This window comes from Galleria mellonella, unplaced genomic scaffold (genome assembly GCF_026898425.1).
Source record: "Galleria mellonella isolate WM207_F2 unplaced genomic scaffold, CSIRO_AGI_GalMel_v1 utg171, whole genome shotgun sequence".
NCBI lineage: Eukaryota > Metazoa > Arthropoda > Insecta > Lepidoptera > Pyralidae > Galleria > Galleria mellonella.
The window spans coordinates 1,686,950-1,713,651 of NW_026442014.1; the positions used below are offsets into that span (position 1 = coordinate 1,686,950).

The 26,702-nt window shown below is 35.7% G+C and overlaps 1 protein-coding gene across 6 annotated transcripts in view; it reads right to left on the minus strand.

Moving 5' to 3' along the window:
* Positions 1-25,810, minus strand: part of LOC113518072 (obscurin) — a 177,919-nt gene extending 152,109 nt beyond the window's left edge. Inside the window, exons 1-3 of one of the 6 annotated variants that reach the window (XM_052892845.1) lie at positions 25,670-25,761; positions 11,457-11,684; positions 9,172-9,278 (exon numbers count right to left, since the gene is read on the minus strand). In XM_052892845.1, coding sequence (XP_052748805.1) covers positions 9,172-9,278; positions 11,457-11,505 — 156 coding nt within the window. In that variant the 5' untranslated portion in view covers positions 11,506-11,684; positions 25,670-25,761. Of the gene's footprint in view, positions 1-9,171; positions 9,279-11,456; positions 11,685-25,418; positions 25,580-25,669 lie in introns of those variants that run through there. The other 5 variants (XM_052892846.1, XM_052892848.1, XM_052892847.1 and 2 more) reach the window with 5 other exon arrangements.
* Between the last annotated feature and the right edge of the window lie 892 nt (positions 25,811-26,702).

The following is a 26,702-nucleotide window of genomic DNA, read 5'->3' on the forward strand; positions in this document are numbered from 1 at the left end:
TCGCATAAAACACACGGGAGTATCTCAATGGTGAGTGATGATGTTTCTACGCCGTCTAATTTAGTAGTATTTAAAAACCATGGAGAATATATATTTAGCAACAATTACGAAAACTATAGAGGGCAGTCTTTACGTCGGTTCGCGCACAGCGACGCTGATTGCGTCGGCGGCGCTCGTCAACCGCTCCGTCACGCTCACGTTGTATTTACAAGAACAGAAATAAACGGGTAAATAACTTGGGGCGTTTCGCACCATGAGCTGTTCGGCCCCCGGTACGAACTGCCCCAGTATTATTTTTCCTTTCAACCAATTTATATAATTTATTATACGTTTCGAGGGCAGGTCCCGGCATAGAATAGGCCACCCCTTCCTTTCTCGTGGCTGTCGTAAGAGGCGACTAAGTGAGGACGAAATATAGGCAGCAGCGTCCCTTTTAAAGCATCTGTAAAGCCTAACTGTGGTTGCTAACCCGCCTGCCAAGCGTGGCAACTACTGGTAAGACACCACAAGGGGGAAGCTTATATTCAGCAGTTGACCGGATGGTTAGACCGGATCATTGTCTAAATCACCCAAGTGGTATTTTAGGGCGATTCAACTACGGTCTAAATAGATCGTTGTAAGTAAGTTGTATAAAAAAAAAGATCAAGTAGTGATATTTATACATAAACCCTCGGATTATGGTGCGAATTTCCAATGGGACTGTCGGAATACGGTGTCAATCGTCCAATTGATTTTTTTTAAATGGAGAATTTCAACTGTAACTACAAATAATTTTTCAAGCCGTCTCATTCTTTTTTTTTTTATAATTAACTTAGAATGGCAAACAACCTGACGGGCCACTTGATGCAAAGTGGTAACCGTCGCCTATAGTTATGAACAGTACAATGGACATAACAGAGTATACTGTGTCCTCCGTGATGCCCTTCAGGCGTCGTCTCAACTACGACCTGTGTCGCGATATTTGTCTGAAGATCTTTGAATTGCAGTGCAAATTTTCAATGGAACCTTTAAGAACATGGAGTCAATTGCCTAACATTTTTTTTTCAATAGAGAAATTCAACTACAATATGAGTAGGTTAATTATTCTTTTACAATGGGAACTTTAAAAAAATGTGTATATTCCCTAGTCGCTTTTTTCAATAGGGCGTTTTAAATCGCCCAAAAGTTTTAGTTAAAAGTTTTAGCAGTAGATAGATAGATAGATACTCTTTATTAATCCCTCCAAAAGATTACAATAGTAAACTTATTACAAATATAAACTATTACAAGAAATAATCACAACGAGAAAACAATGGGCGACCTTATCGTTACAAGCGATCTCTTCCAGGCAACCTTTGGATGGAGAGGAGTAATTATTTATTTCTGTTTATCGGTATAAAAAAACCACGAAGAGGAGGGCAATCCAAGTAGAAACGTCGCCAATAAAGAAGCAGGTATGTAGGTATTATGTATAAGTTCCGATAATGTATTTGTAATATAAAAAAAATGGGGGGAAAGGGACTGTTAGTAATGGGGTCTAATGAACCCATTGCTAGCAATATACTATCAGGTCGATCTCCACGTGGTTCCCCCTGGAAACCATCGTGAACAATTCTTGTTGAATTCGTCACAATGGGCTAACTGACCTGCTTTATCCTCACCTATCATCCTTCACTGGTGTCCCGCCAGTGTATACCGAAAGCGCGGGTGGGGTTACCATTCCATTATCACCCATAAAAAAATAAATATATAAAAAAATGTCGTCAAAATCAAATTGATAAGGACGATTCAAACCATGGCATTATTGATTCACAATAAAAAACAGTGCGATAGAAACTTCGGGAACTTAGGGAGTTGCGATCGTGGCCAATTTAACTTCGCCGTGCAGTAAATCTGGCTAACTAAATCACTACGAGTAGTTTCGCGTCTAATTTAGAATCACTTCAGTTTTCCAGGAAACTCGTTCGCGCAACGACATGGAGCTAGATCTTACATTTTAATTAGCTACCTAACCTACTTTTTGGAACAATATTTAAGGAAACAGGTGACAACATTGATGCGTTAGTTAGGATACTCTGTGTGACATTAAAATATAATATTTAATTAAATGTATTTTATAAAAATATGAAATAAATACTTCTCGTTATAAAGAGCCTCACTAGAAAACATCTGGGCCAATTGAGGAATATTTTTTAAACATTTGTTTTGGATGCCGGTTAAAGTTTTTTAATAATTTGAAATATTGATAGAATGTTATAACCAGAGGGAGACTTTGTACAAAAGTCGATTGCTTGGGTACCTCTGTCCTATTCGTGTTTCAACCGTGAAGCAGTTGTGTTTGCATGGCTGTGTTTCGGTTTGAAAGGTGGGATATGGCGTGAATTTACTGGGTACAGAGGAACAACATCTGAGTCCTCAGGAATGGCAACGCATAGGGGATATCAAAAGCGAAAAAGTATACTTTGTTATGTCCATGCTACTGCTCTTATCTATAGGCGACGGTTACCACTTTCCATCAGGTGGGCCGTCAGCTTGTTTGCCATTCTAAGTTGTATAAAAAAAATGTTTATATATGGTACTAGTGAAGGACAGGTGAAGATGAAGCAGATCGGTTGCCCCAGATAATGAGTTCCAGGCTAAACCGCATGGAGGTCGACGTGATAATCCTGTTACCTGTCAGTAGATATAAATATTGTTAACAGTGAAGCCTCTGCACCTTACTACTAATTATATTTTTATTTATACCACAATGGTGGCAAACAAGCATAGAGCCCGTCTGATGGTAAACGTTCACTATAGCCTATGGGTGCCTGCAACACTAGGAGTGTCACGTGCGCATTGCCGACCCTGAAGAAACCTTAATATATCTTTTTTTGAAGAGCTCCATACTGCAGTTTCTAGGGAAAACCTCGACAGGCAATAATCATAATAATTACGTGAGTGCTCTAGGCCCTAGGCTATTATATTAATAATTTTCGTTCAGAAAAAAAAAAATAGTCAGCCACATTGGTAATATTATTTTATTATATATATATATATATAATATAAGTATATATATATATACTTATATTATATACTTGTATTTGTGTAGTCCATGGAGATGGGGCACTGGTGACTTGTAACACAGGTTCTTCTAAACCTACCGCAAGCACCAGTCTCTCACAAAATTGGTCTTCATATCAAATCGTACCTCATGTTGTTACTTTATTCTACCTTTTGTGAAGAGAAAATAAACCATTCATTCATTCATTCATTCATATATATATATATATATATATATATATATATATATATATATAACAGTTATTTAAAAAAAATAGTTTTTGTCAAATATGTTTAAATGTTTGTAGATAGGTATGTTACAACGGGAATATTATGAATTATTACGATTTCGAAAATAGTTTCGAAACGTTCTTCGGGGAAGTGCAACACTACGTCACAACAGTCGAACGGCTCTTGTGATAGAAGGGGGCGATTCGACCCTTGTATGACCCTGATACATGATGAACAAATTGAAAATTTTAGTTAAAATATATATAGTAGCGCCATCTTTTGAAACTCTCTTAAACTATATCTGCAACTGAATTCTAAAATTAACAACGCACGGACGCGGAGAAAAACACTTTTAGTATGAGAGTATGCCAATAGATGTCGCCTTAACTAAAATGCTTTTTAAACTGGTAAACAACTATTATTAGAAATATTGTCTAATATTTTGGTATTATGAACTTATGAAGCACATATTTTTTAGCTTTCGATAAAATATTTATGAGTGAGGGTTTTTTAATGGATGATAATGGAATTCTAGCTAACGGTACACGCTGGCAGGGCATCAATGAGAAATGATAGGTGAGAATGAAAAGGCAGGTTAGACACTAGGGATACAGTACGATGGTTTCCAGGGGGGATCGCATGGAGGTCGACCTAACAGGACATATTACTAGCAACGAGGCTGGTAGTCCGCTTTACTAACAATCCTTTCCCCCCCTATGAGTGAGTGTTTTTTTTTTATGGGTGAAAATGGAATGGTAACCCCGTCTGCGCTAACGGGATACGCTGGCGGAGCACCAGTGAAGGGTGATAGATGAGAATGAAAACAGGCCAGTTAGCCCATCATGATGAATTCATCAGGAATTAACCATGATAGTTTCCAGGGGGTACCGCGAGGAGGTCGACCTGCTTGGGTATATTGCTAGCAATGGGATTCTCAGTCTCCATTACTAACAATCCCTTTCCCCTATATAAGTGAGGGTTGTCCGTATAATAATTGAAGCTGTCGCAAAAGACTAAGTTCAAACATTTTTTACAATGAAAATGGTTAACAGCCCGTGTGGTAGTAAATAATTAACATATCCTGTGGACGCCTGCATTGCCAGAGGTAACAATTTCAGATTTTTAATTCTGAAACTTTTTTTTATACATGGCAAACAAGCTGACGGCCCACCTGATGGAAAGTGGTAACCGTCGCCTATAGACATGAGCAGTGCCATGGACATAACAGAGTATACTGTTTCGCCCATGATACCCCCCATACGTTGCCATTCCTGATTACTCAGGTGTTATTCCTCTGTACCCTGTAAATTCACGCCATATCCCACCCTTCAAACCGAAACACAGCCATGTAAACAACTGCTCCATGTAATGGGACAGAGGTACCCAAGCAATCGACTTTTGTACAAAGTCTCCCTCTGGTAAAACTTCTAACTACTTCTGAGACTACTAAGACTTTTTTCTCACATTTTCGATCATAAGTAAAAAACTACGCAACATAAAAATAAATAAAAATCAGTTTATAATGTACAAATTAACTCATTTCAAACTTGCGCTAGGAGGTCAATTTTTAAATTTGTAGTACAGGGGTACTGCGAATTTATAAAATGAACTGGACCCCTAACAAAGAAAATATTTATTATTTTATTTTTTATTTTTCATTGCAATATGTGCATGCCAACGATCTGTAACACATAGCATTTGTAGTTACTGAGACATAACGTTGTGAAAAATGGCCTGACGGACATAAAAAGTCGCACCCTAAGGGTTACTTTATACCATTTTTGATACGGACCCTTAAAAGCGAAGTAAACAGATCGGAATATGAACACACGACCGGTTAACTGTGGTTGCCAACCGGCATGCCAAGCGTGGCAACTACTGGCAAAACCCCCAAGGTGGAAGCCTATGTTGAGCAGTGGAAAGTGGACAGCTGATATGATAAATAACATACGACTACATGAAACGAATTTTAACCAACATCCAATAAAACAGTATTTTGTGTTTCATTCGACCTAATTGTATCCCAAACGAAGCAACAGTTTTATGACCGGCATTAGTGCGGTATCCGTTTGTTTAAAACCACCTATTATACTGTGCCGCCGTATTGTATTAGTCAATGATGATAGATTTAGTGTTATTTTGCATTAAAAATCATGGAACATAGTGGCAATAATGATATATAAATGAAGAGAAATAAAATAGAAACCATAATTTTTTTTTATACAACTTAGAATGGCAAACAAGCTGACGGCCCACCTGATGGAAAGTGGTAACCGTCGTCTATAGACATGAGTAGTATCATGGACATAACAGAGTATACTGTTCCGCTCATGATACCCCCCATGCGTTGCCATTCCTGAGGACTCAGGTGTTATTCCTCTGTACCCTGTAAATTCACGCCATATTCCACACTTCAAACCGAAACACAGCCATGCAAACACAACTGCTTTACGGTTGAAACACGAATGAGACAGAGGTGCCTAAGCAAACGACTTTTGTACAAAGTCTCCCTCTGGTGTTCACCAACTAATGTATTTAAGTATAAATTAAAAAAATTCTTAATCTATAAATGTTATTACATTGTATGTGAATTCTTTCATGATAAAATTTGACAAAACGAATATTTATTTAAATTTATTAACATCATTGTGACATCGTTCTTTTATTCTCGCCTGACAATTGTTATTATTATTTATTTAAATATACTTAAAATTATAATGTGATGACGATCAATTGTATAAAATTGACTTGATGTATAATTTTGGACTGTCTGTGTAACTACATATGTTTGTATGCCGTACAGGCTAAACATGTCGAACGATATTGTATTGTTAACATCTCCATGTATTTATACGCTTGTTTTACAAATAAATAATCATGAATCTTGAATTGAAGTCTATTTTTTTTTTTGTGGGGTTCTTTAATTATTTTAATGTGCGTTACCTTAGGTATATCTCCATTATTTATAAACAGGTTTTTGTTCAATAAATTGTAACTTATATTTTGCTTGACTATAAAAAACTTGGCCCCAAATGTGCCGTCTCTTAAATTTTCCGCCCTAGACTACAGCCTACTCATGGTAGGGCTACTATCGCTTTGTATTTCCCTGTTTTCTAAATATCTAATCTAAGTGAGCTCGCTCTGTATTGGTCGAGCGGGTATAAGTAAACGTTTTTATATTTCCAGGACATGTAGATATATGTAGCGAAAAACCAGCAAATGCATTCCCAAAGAGGGTTGATGTCAGGCAGGCGGCCGATCGTGTCACGGTGTTTGTTACCAAACTCCTCCGAAACGGCTTTACCGATATTTATGAAATTTTGTGTGCATACTGGGTAGGTCTGAGAATCGGCCAACATCTATTTTTCATACCCCTCAATGATAAGGGTGACCTCCCACAAAAAAAAAATATTTTTTTGACAAATTTTTCCATTTTTATTTTATTATGATTTTGCATTGAAAAATACATATAAATTCAAAGTTTCATGCTTTTACGATCAACACCTGTTTTTTAATCGCGATTTTTATATGCCGCAATAGGGTTGCAAGACGGCAATCGAATATAATAATTGTAGTACGATAAATTTTCATGTATAGTTCTCGAAATAATCAGCAGTTAGTAAGTATATATTATTTTGAAAAACTCTATTTGCACGTGCGAAGCTGGGACGGATTGCAAGTCTCTCTATTGCTAGCTGATCTGGCAAACATTTTTTTGCCCCTACCGCCACGTAACGGGTCCATTTTACAAAACTTCGAATCATCATTCGAATTGGAGCAAACAATATACTTGTATGTATATTTATAAAATTTCTTTGAAATCGGTTGAGCGGTCTCCGAGATTAGCGTGACGAACTGACAAACATCGTGATACGGGTTTTTCATAGATTAGTAAGATTCTTTTATGTCAACTTTCGTTTCTATTTCGACTAACCTATTATTATCATTCACACTGCATCTATAGTTGTTTGCATGGCTGTGTTTCGGTTTGAACGATTGGATATGGCAGTGAATTTACAGGGTACGGAGGAATAACACCTGAGTCCTCAGGAATGGCAACGCATGGGGGGTATCATGGGCGAAACAGTATACTCTGTTATGTCCATGGTACTGCTCATGTCTATAGGCGACGGTTACCACTTTCCATCAGGTGGGCAGTCAGCTTGTTTGCTATTCTAAATCGCATAAATATTAATAATCGCAATCTATATTTTGTTTTTATTTACTTAGTAATCTATCTTAAACCTTACGAAATATCAAGTTATTAGATGTAGCAATAATCTATGATTGTACAACTATATTTTATGGGGGAAAGGGATTGTTAGTAATGTTGTTAATAAAGTAACTAATGGCCCTATTGCTATACTCTATCAGGTCGACCTCCACGTGGTTCCACTTGGAAACCATAATGGTTATTTCTAAATGAATTCGTCACGAGTTCCCTGACTTATACTGGTGCATCACCAGCGTATACCAGTAGCGCAAGCGGGGTTACTATTCCATTTTTTATACCACTGAGGTGGCAAACAAGCATACGGCGAACCCGATGATAAGCGGTTACCGTAGCCTATGAACGCATGCAATACCAGGGGTATTACGCGCGCGTTGTCGATCCTGACGAAACCTCTTTATCCTCCTTTTGAAGAACTCCATGCTGTAGTCTCTTGAGAAAATCTCATAAAATTTTCACACATTAAAAAAATTATGTTCCACGAAGGGTTTGAACACGTAATAAAATTTTGGCAACGTTGCTAACCTTGCAAGTAGTACCCAGGAATGGCAACATATGAGGGGTACTATAAGCATGATAATATAACATGAGCATTCAAATTTTTTTTTATGGGTGAAAATGGCATGGCAACTCCGCCCGTGCTAACGGGATACGCTGGCGGAGCACCAGTGAAGGGTGATAGATAAGAATGAAAACAGGCCAGTTAGCCCATAGTTTCCAGGGGGATCCGCGAAGAGGTCGACCTAGTTGGGTATATTGCTAGCAATGGGATTCTCAGTCTCTATTACTAACAATCCCTTTCTCCCCTGAGCATTCTAATTAGGTATATGTGCGAAAGTTTGAAAGAAAGGAAGTATGGAAAGTTGAATGGATGAATGGATATCCATACATTTGTTACTCTTTCACGTGAAAACTACTGAATGAATTTGAATGAAATTTAGTAGGTTATATTCTAGCTTAGCATTCAACATTATTTATTTACGCTTTATTGCACTATTTATAAAAATAATGAATACAGTTAATTTTAATGAGAAGTTATTTACTAATTTTACGTGGGAGAAGCCATAGGATACCCATGATGATATCTATGGTACGGTTTATGTATTGAAGCAACTGTTACCATTTGTCATTATGAGCCGTCAGCTTATTTGCCATTCTACGTACCATAAAAGTTATTTAGAAGTACCAACAAAGCCATCAAATAGGCTTCCAGTGAAAAAACACTGACCCTGGCACGTCTTAGAAGGTGCGGATTCTAATTTCGACCGCTTTGAAATTTGTTAATTGCTCAATAAGTCATTGGGACGTGACTTTCATATTTTAATACGTAATTAAATAATAAATAAGAATATTTTTCTTTGAATTAAACTTAATTTTTGAGTGTTTTTGAATACGTGACTTAGAAGAACAGACAAGAAACTCAATTGTTGCTGTTGAAGAAGTTCAAAGATAAAAAGTCAATTAAAAAAAAAGAGAACGAAGTTCATCAAAAAAACAAAAAAAAAACCAAACAAACAGGCCCTCTAGATAAGTAGCAAGCGAATTCGAAGATAAAAAGAGATAGCAACGCCGGTTGTCTCATTCCAACTCACGGATTTGCTAGCGATGCCGATTCCATCGACGAATTCGCTTGTCTAGAGGGCCAGGAATTTATTAGAAAAGTAATAAAGAAAAAGCTCAATACTCACTTCCATGTTGATCTTCAGGGTGAGCGCCCTGGCGAGTCTCTCGCTGAGCCGCCTGCGTCCGCGCAGTATAGCCGGCACCGCCACCCGGCTCAACCACTCCCCGAACTCTGCACAGCGCACCACACCGTGGTTTGTGTTTAAACGTGTTATCACGTGTGTGTGTCGTTAGCGTGGTGATGATGATGGAGACGATACATGTGAAGATATTTTGCTATTCCTTCATATAGAGTAAATTAACACGTTCATGGAAGATAGATAGATAGATAATTTATTTGCATCACTTACAGCACACAAACAGCAAAAGATACAAAAGCAAAGTGAAAAAAAAGATAAAAAAAAATACATGTACAAAAGATTAATTTAATCTATATATATATAAGATTAATCAGTTTGTAACAATACAAAAACAAAATCAAAAGTCATAAATAAAACGTAATTACAATCCAAATTAAGTAGCATATGTCATAACTGTTACTAAATTTGGATTTTGTATTGCATACAAGACCTCAGTAAACAAACCATCGTCTAGTCTACCATTCGATGGCGACATAACAAATGAAAATAATACGACATTCATCATTATTTTTCTAAATTAAATTAAATTAATCAAGTTTACCGTAATAAAGAAAATTAACAGAGGACGTTTAGAATCTAAAGAAATATGACCATCATCAATTTAATAGATAGAAGTTGATGATAATACTGACATTATAGAGAGAAATATATAAAGAATAGCAAAATAATATTCATTTGAACAAACATCAGACAATAGTTGATTTAGTATTTGTATAGATTTAGTAAATCGAGAATAAAACGAATTAGTTGATAATGATAATGAACATGAAACATCAATGACCGACGAAAGTATTCTATTAAACGACCAATTAAACAATTGAACGAACTTATTCAATTGTTTAATCTGAATTTTGATTGGTTAACAATATATGTAGTATATCCCTTCACTACTACATGGTTAACTAATTATATTTCATATTAACGTGAAATTAAATTTAATATTAAAACTTACTGTAACGATACGACTAGAGTATTAATTTCCTTCTCGGTCAAAGTTTGTTTAACATAATAATGAAACAAAATGGAATTAGAAAACACACAGTGTCAACTTGTAAGTATTATGCAGTATCTAATTCTACTTGTAACGTGCGTGCATCTATTTTTTTTTAAATGCTTTAAGTTTGAGCATTCATACCGATGCTTATCGAAATACCCAATACCATATTGTGAAATTAATTGTCAATTTTCAAAAATAATTGAACAATTTTCAATACATGTGTTTGATTATTTAAAATCTTCTCTGATAGCGATCTGAAACTTGCACATAAATTATTTTGCAGTTTTTAAATACTTTTTTCCTTTAAAATGTAATTGAATTTTATCACAGAATTTACATTTTAATGCATTAACTATATACGCACTATTTAAATAATTATTCAGAAATAGTGCAAAATTGTTCCAACAATTTTTGAATATCCACATTACCATACTTTGGGTAAGCTTTGATATGAACACTCATAAAAGTTTAACATCGTGGTTACTTCATTATAAGTTTAAAAAGTTATTTATATTGGTAATCACTATTGCTAGGTATTGACGGTCAGCGTTCATATGATTTCCAGTTATTTGTAGGTACTAATAATTTTTATGACTGTGACGAACAATAAAATGTTGAAAACTAAGTGTAAGCAATTTAATTTAAGAGCCAAATTTTTCTCGTAATTGATGTGAAGTTTATATAAATGTAGTGTATCAGAGAGGACAGCAAATTTTATATGTAGCAACCACCGAATTGTATTCGATGATATTTGTGTAAAAAAAAATGATTCAGATTTGTGGGAAAGTGGTAGCAAGATAGGTCTATATTCCAGATAGACTTATCACGATTAAACAAATAATTTGCAGTCAGAGGGAGAAGGCAAAAGATTCTATTGTTGAACAACTTATGAAAGAAGTCGAAGAAATTTAACAAAAATTTATACATATGAAATCTTTGGTTTTTAATTTTGGTTATCTACTCCATAAGGAACTCGACAAAAAGATAGAATAAGTATTTGAAGTATCGCAAATGTGAAGTTTAATCATGACAGAGAATTATTTGGCTCTTATGTTACATTTGGTATAATTGTTTTAAATCTTATCTTACGATGAACAGATATTTAATACTTGATAATACAATATGGATTCCTAAATATTGTCGATTTCAAGTAACAATTTCAAATTTCATTTTAAATAACTGTTCATGTTATTTGTTTGTGTGTTACACTGACCTATCGCTTCTTTGGTCATGATTTCTTGTGTGTCGTGTTCGGTATCCATTTTGTTTGTTGTGTCACTATGTACAAGTATATTAACAGTCTTCTGTTTATTATCCACTAACACTTCATCACTACCACTCACATTTTGTACTCACAAATTGTATCGTATTTTATATGAGTAGTTGATTCTCGGTGCTATATCATTATTTTCGATAAATTTATATAAGTGGGTATTAAGATCTGTAAGATTGCTATAATTATTTGGAATTTACTCACTAGAAGAGCTTTTTTGTCCGGTTAATTAAGAGCCAACAAAAATGAATGACTGGATCATGGATGCCGTCGTGACTAAAATATTTCTTGTAATGAGAGTGATTTCAATTATTCTAAATCGTTGACAACTGAGTTGGCTTGGTTGTTTATAGTTGGCATTACTTTTATTATATCACAGTGAGTGAAGACTGTCTGAAGGCTTTCAAGTTGTTTGTCGAAGATTGTTGATTGACTGATGCATGTAATGCACTAAGCATTCGTAGATTCGATTAATCTAAAACCAATTCCTAATTATTTCTACCAAAATCCCTACAAAAGAAACTTTGTAAGCGAATGTTGCTGCCTCTTATTAGTTTTCTTTTTAGTTTTATATACTAAGTTTACGAATAAGACAAATAAGTTATAATTGTACGTAAATACCTATTTTGACCTCCTTCCGGTCCTTCTTTTCGATATTATATATTGGATAATCGATAGTTAATATATCTGTTATTGTGCCAATCTATATATAGATATTGTAACTACAATTTATAGGTATTGTTATATATTACCCACCGTTAGTTACCTTTAAGGCGTTGCATAATGATTATACAAAGGGTTTAGCCGGATAAATATGTCGAATCTGCCCCCAAATGGGAAACTACATATATCGAAACTTATGTTTTAATATTTACTTGGTGTATAACACGATTTATGTATATTTCGCGACCAACTTTCACCTTGACCTTGAGATATGAGAAAAAATAGCCGTACGCATGACTATTATTCAAAGTAATATATCTCAAAAACTTATTAAGCTAAAGAAGCGAGACCGATGCGAGGTTGTAGGTTACATTATAGAGTATATCATATATTTTTTTTAGAATTTTTACAACATCTTTTTACATAATAAAATAAAAAAAAAATGGATTAATAATTGTTTTGTTTTTCGTGTTGTTTGAGACTTACAATCACGAGAATAATATATGTCATGCTTCTTCATATGCTGTATTACACATAAAAATTGTGTGAGAAAAAATTCTATAGTTTTCAAAAAAAATAAACACATTAATAAGAAGTACTTCAAAGCTACAAATTGACCATTTTCAAAAGAAAATTTGAGTTACAAACTACTTCAATATTCTTAATTGTTTTCAATTATTTTTTAATTATTGAACACTACCAAAAGAGGCGTGATTCACTCGGTGTCTCACCGCCAACTAAATATTGGCAAATGGTTCGCCATAATGCACCTGCGCGTAGATAATCCGTGCAAGAATGATATCTATTTAGCTCGGACTGTTTATGCGTCCGCGCACTGAGAATGTATGGCGCAACGATGCGACCGCCTGTCACTGAGCTGCCAACTGATGCATGCCAAATTGTTATATACTTGAACTTGCAACGAAATATATACTATTTATTAATACTAAACCTATGGACATTTCATATATACCTAATACTACCATGAGCGGTTGGGGGGAAAGGGATTGTTAGTAATGGAGACTAAAAATCCCATTGCTAGCAATATACCTAATCAGGTCGACCTCCTCGCGGTTCCCCTTGGAAACTATAATGGTTAATTCCTGATGAATTCATCATGATGAGCTAACTGGCCTGTTTTCATTCTCATCGATCACCCTTCACTGGTGCTCCGCCAGCGTATCCCGTTAGCGCAGGCGGGGTTACCATACCATTTTCACTAATCAAACAAAGAAATCCTACCATGAGCGGTCAAATGGCTGCTTTAAAATAAATCTTAATATAGAAAGACATTTTAGCCAATTGGTTAATAAACAAGTAAATAATAGTAAGTTGTAAATATTGAAAAATGGTTTTTTTTTTGATGGGTGAAAATGGTATGGTAGCCCCGCCTGCGCTAACGGGATACGCTGGCGAAGGGTGATAGATGAGAATGAAAACAGGCCAGTCAGCCTATCATGATGAATTCATCAGGAATTAAACATGACAGTCATCCAGGGGGAACCGCGTGGTGATCGACCAGGTTAGGTATATTGCTAGCAATGGGATTTTTAGTCTCCATTACTAACAATCCCTTTCCCCCCTGAAAAATGGGTTGTATGTACATATATTATAGGAAAAGTCAATAAGTTTACATCGTGATACAGTAACGTAATACGTGAAAATTTTTAAACTAAACTTCTAAAACGGTCATTTAACCGCGCTTGGTAGGTTTAGTGTTAAAAATGTAATAAAAAAACGAATGAGTGGAAACACAGATAGGAACTGTCCTACATGTCGACCACATATGTGATGTGCTTTTTTTTATATATACAACTTAGAATGGCAAACAAGCTGACGGCCCACCTGATGGAAAATGGTAACCATCGCCTTTAGACATGAGCAGTACCATAGACATAACAGAGTATACTGTTTCGCCCATGATACCCCCCATGCGTTGCCATTCCTGAGGACTCGGGTGTTATTCCTCTGTACCCAGTAAATTCACGCCACATCCCACCCTTCAAACGGAAACACAGCCATGCAAACACAACTGCTTCACGGTTGAAACACGAATGGGACAGAGCCAATCCCCCAAGCAATCGACTTGAAAAAAGATTGATTAATATGGAAGAAGCGAAAGAGGTTTATTTGAATCGAAGCATTTAACGTTCCATTGTTTCTGCCTACCCTAATGGGAGACAGGCGTGACAGATATGTATGTATGTATACAATACCTAAAACACATAAATAATAAACACAGCCATAAATCAGTGAAGTTTCCACAATAAACTAACATATTAAATAAACGAGAGCAGATGATAATATAAAAAATACTCGGTTACAAAAAGGTACTTGGTTTGGCTAAAAAAAGTGTTACTTTAACCTTAAAATAAAATTGATTAATGTTCCACTGCTGGGCAGCAGTCTCACTACATATGAAGAGGACGTAGCCTACTTTTACTACAGTGGCTATCTGGCCAGATGGTTTGGTATAGAAGTTTATTCTGAGGTACTCTTTTTTGACTTTATGCTAAGGGCAATACCGATTCAAGCAAAAGAAATCCCGAATTCTGAAGATCCGACTAAAGGCAGATACGTTCTTAAACTCCAATTTCGACATCCAGGAAGCAAGAGTGAGATCTTTATTTTATACTTTGCGTTCTTATACTATAAATATTTGTCGACTAATGGCGTACGATATATATTTATAGTTCGACATATTTTTAAAATTGGACATCTGTTGAATATCAGTAATGTCAGATCAAAACCTTCTAATGATTTCACCATCACAATACCAGCTTTTAAACTGTCCACTGCTGAACATGAGCCTCCTTGTAGGCTTTTGCCTGTACTTGTCGCGTTTGGCAAGCGGGTTGGCAACTGCAGTTTGGCTTTAGAGATGTTTTAAGAGGGACACTGCTGGCCATCCCTCGCCTTCCCTTAGTCGATTACGACACCCACGAGAAAGGAAGGGGTGGCCTATTCTATTCCGAGATCACACGGCAATTCTAATGCTTTATTTGGATTTTTTTATGCAACTTAGAACAGCAAACAAGCTGATGGTCCAACTGATGGAAAGTGATAACCGTTGCCTAAAAACTTAAACAGTACCATGGATATAACAGGATTATGTATATTATTATTAACATTTTTTTTTTATACCACTGAGGTGGCAAACAAGCATACGGACCACCTGATGGTAAGCGGTTACCGTAGCCTATGAACGCCTGCAATACCAGAGGTATTACGCGCGCGTTGCCGACCCTGAAGAAACCTCTTTACCCCAAGAACAAGAACAACTCTTTACCCTTTTGAAGAACAATTACAAGAATTGATAAGTGGCTGGTGAGGTATTGTGTTGTTAATCCGTTACTACCCGGGTATTTTGTTATACGTAAGTATACGTAAAATTACTTACGTACGTGAAAAATATATGAAATTTTAAATACAACGACTTTCCTAGCAAGGGCCTTCAATATTTCGGAGAGAATGATCAGATGAGCCACCCTATTACTAGCTATAAACACTGTTATTACGATCTTCACGCGATTTCCCCGGAACCCATCATGATTAACTCTTGATGGATCATTGACCTTTATTCTCGCCCATCATCCCTCGATTGAATTCTACAAGCATATACTGATAACGCAAATATAGTTACTATTGTATTTTCATCCCATAAAAAAGATACTCCAAACGTAACCCTCGCCATAGTTCTTTAAGTGACACGAGACCTATAAAAGTTAAAATCATTGTAGTATTAAAATGATGGAGCAGGTAAGTTTGTATTTAAAGTTTTGTACATGTAGAATTACAAAGAAATAATTTCATAGCATCTTCATTCTTCATCTTCATAGCATCAAAATCAAAGACAATCTGACTAAAATAGTTCGACAAGATCTCAACAAATTTCTAATTTTATATCAACAGCCGTAGCTGGAATATTTCAGTGGAGCTATCGGAAGACAGAATGACATCGAGTTTATCGGATTTGGCGCAAATAAACAACGGAAATAGTAGTGATAAATATTCAATTTCAATGAATTTAGACAACACGGGGAAGGCCAATCTAATATTATATGAAGCAACGACGTAAGCGACGCTGGATAACTTCTAGACTTTTCTGTTAGCTACGTATCTAGTATAGTGTAATACTGCGTTTGCGAATAAATGTAATCGAATCATATAGATCGAATAAAAATAATGCCGTAAAAAAATAAAAATTTACTTAGAAAGAAATATTAGTCGTATTAGAAAAGCTTTGCACCGTCATCGTTGTTCTATCTGAAAGTGTCCTCAAACCAAATATCAAATGAAACAAACAAAAATAACAAGGGATGTTTTTCAATCGGTAGTAATCTCTTAAGATTATTTATTAGATTAAAATCTCTGGTACTCTCTCAGAACTATTGTTATAGTAAATACTGAAAAGACACTACAAAAAGAATTATCTATCAATTTAGAGTTAGCCAAAAAGAATGTCGTAGTAATGTATACTGCACACACAATATATATATATATATATATATATATATATATATATATATAAACACAGGTTATTTATAAACTTGACCTTTTTTGTCTAATTTCATAATAATTGGCTAGACCATCAAAGCGCTAAGAGTTATCAAACAAACAAACAAAATCGCTTTTACATTGACTCGTATAATATTAGTAAGGATAGACAATTTAATATAATTTTAGAACCTTTGCAAATATTCATATTGCGGTGGAAAAAAAAAATACGATAGTCACCATTTCTTTCACCCGCGTTAAGATAGCGTAAAAGGAGAGTAAAGGAAAAAAAAACAATATATCGATGCCAGAGAAGGAAAATCTAAAATAAAACTGCCTATATTAAGCTTGGCCTGCATGGTTTTAGTAGGACATACATTATCATTAGCCGTGTAGGTCCCGGCGTAGAATAGGCCCTTCCTTTTGGTGGGTGTCGTAAGAGGCGACTAAGAGAGCTTATGGCTGAGGGATGGAAAGCAGCGTTCTTCTTAAAACATCATCAAAATCCAAACTGCGGTTGCCAACCAAACTGCCAAGCATGGCAACTACTGGTAAAATGGCGAAAACTATTTTCAGCAGTGGACAGTTAAAATCTAATACGAAAAAAATAGATTATCATTATAGAAAGCTAAAATTATCATCCGATTATATAACAAGATCTAAATGGTCACTGGCAATAAATTATATACATCGGAAACCCAAAACATATATAAGCAATACAAACCACGGAGCAGTAAGGAAAATAACAAATCACCTGTCCATTTGTCGACCAATATTAAACGCAGGTAAATATAATATATCTTATGAATTCTTCACCTTGTCATCGTCAACGAGCATAATATGACTATTAATAATTTCAAGTGGCTCTCTCATTATTTTAGCCATTCATTGCCCACTGCTATAAATAATACTTCCCGTGTTAATGGAGTGCCTCAAGGAACAATTCTGAGCCCCGTATTCATTGACTCCATAAAAATTATATCGATGCACCATGTAATGATTTATAATCGTAATATAGGCAGAGTGTATTTTTTTTTTCTAATAGGTGACAATTTAATGCTAATCCCGCCTGTACTATTGTATATATTTGGCATATGCTGGCAGAGCAGTGAGGTTGAAAGCAGGTCAGTTAGCCTATCGTGATAAATTAGACAAGAATTAACCACGATAGTTTCCAGAGGGAGCTACGTGAAAGTCAACTTGATAGGGTTATATTTTTAGTAATGGGGCTGTTTAACTCAATTACTAACAATTCCTTTCCAGCTATTTATTTTAGGTCTGTGCTTATCAAATTGGTTTAATTTGAATCTCGCTGCGAAATTTAATTTATCAATCACTTTAATTATGTAGTGTAATTCTGATAACGCATTGTAGTGGCAATTACAACACTAAAGTCTCTTGGGGGGAAAGGGATTGTTAGGAATGGAGATTGACACCCCTATTGTTAGCAATATACCCTATTAGGTCGACCTCCACGTGGTTCCCCCTGGAAATCATCGTCATTCTTATTGAATTCGTCACGATGGGCTAACTGACTTGCTTTATCCTCATCTATCATCCCTTACTGGTGCCCCGCCGGTGTATACCGATAGCGCGGGTGGGGTTACCATTCCATTATCACCCTTTAAAAAAAAACACTAAAGTCTCTAACGACTTAGGTTTCAAGATAGAGATTCTAAAAGTTTGGGGATTACTTTATGAATGGTACTTCGTTTGTAGATAAAGTACAAAATAAAAAAATCTATTCGTAAAAAAAAAAAAGCTATGAAAATATATTATTTCGATAAAACAAAGCATCTAGTATCATTGAACTGTGACACAATCGAATGGTGCAGCTGCGTTTTAAATATAGCGCGGTGGAAATATCGCTCGACGACAGGGCGGCAGTGTAAACATTTGACAGTCGAGTGTCAAGCCAAGGCCTTAATACTACAGCGTGGTTTTACCTGCCTATAACCTATGTGATGAAAGAATTGTACACATTCGGGTCAATGAAACAAGATTTTAGTCCGCAAATAATTAAGATCAAGAAAAAAAACCGACCACTTGTAGCAAAAGCACGTTTTTTTTTATTTAAAAACTAGACTGCTGTATCGATTTTTATAACTATCTATGGGACCCATAGATATCTATATGGAAGATAGAGAAGATGGACAATGTTTTAGAAATATTGCGGAGCTTGTACGACGCCCGTAGCGGAGAGTAGTTGGCATGCGTATTTTTTTTAATGGGTGATAATGGAATGGTAATCCAGCCTGCGCTATCGGTAAACACCGGCGGGGCATCAGTGAAGAATGATAGATGAGGATGAAGTAGGTCAGTTAGCCCATCGTGAACAATTCTTGGATGGTTCTCAGGGGGAACCACGTGGCGGTCGACCTAATGAGGCATGCATTGCAATTGCAAGCAATGGGGCTGTCAAACTCCATCGTTAATAATTCCTTTTCCCCAATAACACAGTATACATTTTTATCTATTGTAAAAAGGAATAATCATATTCAGTTCAGAATTGACAAAGCTATTAGGTAGGAGCATTAAAAATATAAACCATCTGTTTTTGGAAGTCACTTAAAAATAATCACAATATTGATCAAGTTAGTATGTATATACGAGAGAGAATGAAAGGCGATATCTCACAACACACACACAAAAACAAAAATTTATCTTGACCGCGTACGAGTACCATTTGGGAGTTTACCATGACATGAAATTCCGAATTTTCAGACTCAATTTCATGTTTTTGTTCACACGAAAATTTGCTTAGTTAACGTAACATTTCGTTCGTCATAAATTCTACCATAAATGTCCAAAAGAAATATATTTTGAAACTTTTAATGTTTATAAACGGTATTATGTAATTTTAACATTAAATTTATTTTTCGTTCGGCTTAGAAATTTCGAAAAAGATTTCATGATAGGCTCTCTAGTAAAGGAGTGTGCCGATCGATGTGTAAGCATTGAAACGTTACGAACATATAAGTATAAATGCCTGTGGCACTCGATGCTCTCTGCCTAGTCCCTTCGCCGTGACGATTTGGCGTGAAGGCATAATCATAAGCAGTAAAAACATGAAATAGTAAATATATGATCTTGAAACAGCGGCCACTATAATTAGTGGCCACCTACGAGCGTATCATACAATTCATACACAAGTGAATCATGCCACAAACAAAAACCTTGATGTACTTATTAAATTAAAACTATTTACGTTCAAGACTGTATCGTCACGCTTAATAATTAGAGACAGGAATACTAACGCAAATGTGTCCCATTTTCAACCGACTCCAAATAAGAGGTACTCGATTCGGTTGATATTTTTTTATTTTACCTTGTTACCGTGTAACTGCGTCGGTTGTAAACCGATTTGTAAAATTGGAAAATTATGTTCTTACCTGAAAGGATGTACTTTAAAATTTGTCCTAGATTTGTAAAATTGGAAAATTATATTTTTACCTGAAAGGATGTACTTTGAGATTAGTCAAAATTAAAGAAATTTTATCAAAATCGATTGAGTAGTTTTTTTTTTAAATCAAAATTATTGAATAGAAATAAAAAAATATCGATTGAATAAATATTACTCGTAGCTACACAATCATACTGTACTGATGAATAGTTTAAAACTAATTTAATATTTAGTAGAGAGAAAAAAATTACTGAATTAAAAAAAAATGGCAGTGGCACTCCGGAAGTGCCGACAGAAAACTTGAACAATTGGTGTCGGTTACGGTAACAGAGTGGCGAGTTCAATGGTTTTTGCCATGTCAAAAAATGTCCAACGCGCCTAAGGAAGTTTTCATTTCAATAATCTTAGAGAATATTATAATATTCTATATTATACTATATATAATATACTATATTATATATTATAGGGTCTAAAAGATCCGTTGCTAGCAATATTCCCTATTAGGTTGACCTACACATAGTTCTCCTGGAAACCATTGTGATTAATTGCCGTGGAATTTGGTATTTAACATATATATATATGTTAAATACAACATATAAATATCAAATAAAAGAGAACACACAATGATGACAGTTTTCTAATATTTTTTTTATATTTAAACAAAATTGGAAAGATAGAATGATTTTAATCTTTTTTTGAAGAAACTGCTAGATTATTTATCATGATGGGCTAACATATTTTTTAATTTAACTTACTTTATACTCACATATCGTCATAGTCGTAGAATACTGACGGATCTATATATGTAATATTTGTCAGATCCGTCAGTATTCTACGACTATGACGATATCATCTCTTACTACGACCTCACCAGGCTGCTGAGGTCATCAGCATACACCGATAACGCAAACGGGGTTACCATTCTATTTTCACTGATTAAAAAAAATACCCCGCCAGCGAAGGTATAACGGTAGCGTGGGCGGGTGGACAATTCCATTACTATCTTACAAAATACTCCCTTCGCCCATCGGATAGACAGGTTTTTTTTTTTGGTGGATGAAAATGGTATGGTAACCCCGCTTGCGCTAACTGGATACGCTGGCGGAGCACCAGTGAAGGGTGCTAGATGAGAATGAAAACAGGCCAGTTAGCCCATCATGATGAATTCATCAGGAATTAACCATGATAGTTTCCAGGGGAACCACGACCTGGTTGGGTATATTGCTAGCAATGGGATTTTTAGTCTCCATTACTAACAATCCCTTTCCCCCCGGATAGACGGGTTGTCACGTGACACACATATAAAGTGCCAAGTTTCACGAATGACTACGTTAAAAAGTCGCCGATATGAAAATAATTAGCACACGATCAATGCGTGGGCGCCGATTTGACGAAAGCAATAAATCCCAATCAGTCGGTGGACGGTGGTGGGAAATGTCAACTGGTGGGTGAAAATAAATCGAAGCTATGAATCATGGGCTTAGTTCAGACGGAGTGCGTCACACGCGGCACATATAATTACTATGTATGAATTACATAGCGGTGGAATTTTTTTTTTAATGAATGATAATGGAATGGTAACCCCACCTGCGCTAATGGTATACGCTGGCGGACCACCATTGAGGGATGATAGGTGACAATAAAAAGGCAGGTCGGTTAGCCCATCGTGATAAATACACTTGGAATAGAAGACGACAGTTTCCAGGGGAACCGCGAGGATGTCGACCTGACAGGGTGTATTGCAAACAATAGGGCTACTAATCCCCATTTTTACCAATCCATTATCCCCCCAGCTATCTAGTTTGGACAGCCCTGAAGTATATAATACAATATAAGACCGGATTCATGAAGAGTTCCAATGGTAATAATATAGAGGAACTACATAGAAACGGGCAACGCCTCGGGAAACGGCTAGTTTAAGAATAAGTTGTTTACTTCACTTTTCTTTTCATTTAAGAGTTTCCTCTTGTCGGTGCAACTAATTCATGCATCTTCCTCCAGCCGGCTCTATCCCAGGCCATATCCTTGATCTCCCTATACGACACGACACCTAGTGTTTCCTTTATCTATCCCATGTAGTTATTTCTCGGTCTTTCTCTTCCTCTTGTCACTTCACTTACAGTTTCTCAGATTATGTAGTGAGCCAAAGATTCATGGTATAAACTTAACAATTTTAAACAATATTTAGAAAGTCTATCTATTTGATAAGTGGTTTTAACCAGGCTTAATAAGAGGAATTCTCAAAAAACTCAACTGTTACTCTTTTTAAATCTCTGTTTACATTATGTGCATTTACTTAAATGTACTATATCTAAAATTACGTAGTTATTAAAAAGCCCGTGCATAATAGACAAACTTTTACTTTCAAGTAAACGTTTATCGATTAGGCTTTATTATAAAAGTGCTGTTTTTAAGTCTATTATAAGGCAGATCCAAAATATCCTTCGGTATCTTATTATAACATTCAATGCCCATTCCCATAAAAGACCTATTACTTTTTCTAAACGATACTTCGGAACAGCAAGTTTAAATTTGTATCTAGTGTTAAGATTACCAGATTTGATCATACCTAGCTTTTAAAAAAACCTGATAGAAAGTGGTAACCATCGCATATAGACATGAGCAGAACTATGGACATAACAGAGTATACTGTTTCGCACATGATACCCCCCCATGCGTTGTTTTTCCTGAGTACTAAGGTGTTATTCCTCTGTACCCTGTAAATTCACTGCCATATCCCCCCCTTTAAACCGAAACAGCCGTGCAAACACAACTGCTTCACGATAGAAACACGAATAGGACAGAGGTAGTCAAGCCATTATAAAATTTTGTACAAAGTCTCCCTCTGGTAATATTTACATTATTATTGTCGATTTCATTACTGAAAGACTCATCGTTTTAGAAACGTGAATATTTAAAGAAAGATTGCCACATTACCTAATGTTTTTCCAACGAATAAATAAAATCTAAGTGATTTACAAAAGCTGAAACATTTGTAAATAAACAGAACGGGCGCGAGTTTGCCTATAGTTTAGTCTCGAGTGGTCCGTTTCTTGAATGGTTCTCCAAAATAGATCGTATTGGCAACAGCGTGTATTTATAACAGTTTATTGTATGTACTCGAATATTATAACGGTTTAATATCAACAAGTTTCGATAAAAATAGGTATTCCGTGCCTGAATGCAAACAATACATGCGATATAGTTACAATAGACAGATGACCACAAGGGTTAAAAAACTCGCTACACACAAAATCATATTAAGATTTGCTTTGTATATTTATTTGTTAAAGTTTAATACACTTGAGAGGGAGAGTGTAAATGGCGGACTTAACAATCTATGGCAGGGGGGAGGGATTATTATTAATGTGGGATATCATTCCCATTGCTAGGACGTGAATTTTGAGCCTGTCAGGTTAAAATTCACGTAGTTCACTCTGGAAACAATTGTGCTAAATTCCTGGTGTATTCATTACGATGGGCTAACTGACCTGCATTGGGGGAAGGAATTGTTAACAATGGAGTTTGACAGCCCCATTGCTAACAATATACCCAACCAGGTCGACCTCCTCACGGTTCCTCCTGGAAACTACCATGGTTAATTCCTAATGAATTCATCATGATGGGCTAACTGGCCTGTTTTTATTCTCATCTATCACTCTTCACTAGTGCTACGCCAGCATATCCCGTTAGCGCAGGCAGGACCGTACCATACCATTTACACCCATAAAAAAAATTTACTTGCAAGCTTAAATAAATATATATTTGGATGTAAAGTATGATAAAACAAATTGCGATTAAGTTGACGACGAAAAATGGTAAAAAGCAAACTAAAAGATATCTATGTATCTTCTAGTTTTGATAGAGAAAAATAATTATCCAACCTTAGCTTCTAGTTCAGTAAATATTAAAATGCTTCGAGCCCAGAAGCAATAGAATGCTTCAAGCCCAGAAGCAGTAGAATGCTTCGTGTGAATTTTACAGTTCACGTTACAGTCGCGTTCACGTTTACATCAGTGTTGTATAGAATACTGAGTTTCGGAAACTCAGACTTTCTTCTATGCAAAAGACCAGAAGCACTGTTAAGATTTCAATACAAATTATTTACGTAAAGGTGAATGTAAATGTTTGTAAGACTATAGGTATTCTGATGCATTCCTAAAAAGTGACTACCACAAGAGAAGCTTTTCTGGTACTATAGGAAGCCACTGTTAAAGAAATTTTGCAATATGTACGATTATATATATATCAATATGGGCCAAGATGCTCGATTCAAATAAATACACTTAATGATAAAAGAGATAAGATTCAAAAAAGCAATTTAAATCAATCGTAAACTAATTTGCAAAGAAATGTATCTCCAAAGCTGGCATGAATGAGATTAGATATGAAAGTCGATGAAACAAAAATGTAGAGGACAGATCCTTGGCACTCAGTTCTGTCTGTCCCGTAGGAGACCTTGCGTGAATACAAACACATAAAACAAATTATCTCTTTGTAAATGTTGAATGTAATGGAGTAAATAGTGAACTACAAATTAATCTCACACGATTTATATTTGCAATTGAAAGAACTTTTCAGTCTAAATGCCAGTGCACGAGGGCCAATAAGCTCTGCGTTCTTGTGTCTTTCTCGTGCTGAAACTCTGTCACAATCACCCTAAGTCCAACGAATAAAGTTGACAATCCCGTGTTACATTGAAAAGAAAGCTTGCCGGGATTACGGGCCACCATTTTTTAGTTTGCCACAACAGAAACCCAAAATATAGAACAATAGGGTTCAGAATCGAAAGGGATTGTCGTGAAGAAAGTTTGTTAGATGGACAAGCCGGATAGGCCGGTCTAAATGCGTCCACGTCTCTGGCACGGCACTGGGGCAAGGACGCTTAGCGCCGATGCAGTCGGCATATTGATTGACCGATTAATCTTTACCATAAGACATTTTAAAGACTCGTAAAAAAATCATTTCAGAAGATCATTTAGCAATATGGAATAAACAATATCAGTGTTAATAGTATCATTGCGTTGAAGAACAGTATGGTATATTGTTCCGAACATAATTCCGCTTAGACTGGAGAATTTAGAGAAAAACAAGACATCATTGAATTACTTGTTATACATATGAACAAGTCTGTCATAGAAAAATTATTGCAGTCATCTCCGTTTGTAATTATATTGACTGTTGACGTAAAACAACGTTGTATTTTAAATAATGTGCAAGATTTATCAGTGAGTCTAGTAGTATTAAAATGTCTGTTCGTGAGACATTTAAAATTTGTTTTACTGTTACCATTATGGCGTTTATATTGGCATCTTTTATGGGACCCAATTTAACATTACCATGTGCAGTTTGCGCGTATTTACATAGCTCGTTGGCAACTCTATCTACAGGTTTATTGTGATTTTCCTTTTGAATACTAGCAGTAATATTTAGTTTAACGATTGGCTTTTGTTTTGTATCACTGACACTGTACGATGTAAACAATGGGCACGTGGTGTCGTGATGCGTCCGGGTTAGGGCATAGTTATTTACACGTGAACAGGGGACAATACAATGGGGACGATTGAGAAACGATTACTGAAAGTATTACGAAACGGTTCCGATCGACGAGTGGTGTATGCCGCGCGCGATCCGAGCGTGCGTCGCCCGTCGTACGATATCCGGGACTACAAGCTTACTGCTACAACACGCTGCGTACGCGCATGCCAATTTTATATTTCTACTTGTGCGATCCATCTCGTGTTTTGGCTTTGATTTACGGGGGTTGAATTATTACCGGATATCGTCTTGCGTCTACGCGACAATGAAGCAAACAACATTTTTGTAATAACAGGAAAATGTACTTCCGTCCATTTTTTTTTTCTTTGGATTAGTAAGGCAAGGTTGTCTGTTCCGAGAGTTAAATTTTTCTTTATAAAACGATTCTTTGACTATTTATGACCCTTTATAACAAAATAAATTTAAAAATATTTATATATGATTTATCAAGTTTTGGATGTAAAAACAGGGTACGCATATTTGGAAACGGAATAAATATTGTTTGATGCAGCTTAATACATATACTATATTGCCAATGTGTAAGATAACGTATTTTAGTTTTTGTTTATTTTGTTAATTGTTGCACTAGTACTTGCTTAGTAATTCATAGTGGATGCCAATAACTTATTAACTTATCAATAACTTATTATATATGTAAACAAAATAAACATATTATGAACACTATAAGATAAAAACATAAGATTTCGCTTACCTAAGTATTAAGTGCGTTGAGTCAGTAAAACAACCGTGTCGATGTAGCCGCGACAGTGGATTTAACGTTAGCATTTTAATGTCGCAAATACGGCGACAACGGAGTGCAAAGGGTTAAATTATATATACAGCCTTGTTGTAGTTACTCTTTATCAATATTAAATACTAAAGGGGGTTGGTAAATCCCCATAATACTAAAGGGGGTTGGGGCTGTGGCCCCTTAACACAGGTTGATATATTAACCTATTCAGGAGCACAGTTCTAAAACCACAACTACTGTACCCTTATAAAACTAGAATATTAATATTAATTAAGAAACTACAGTTGTTTTTTACAAATAAATCTCATTTCATTTCATGAACTGCGACAGACAG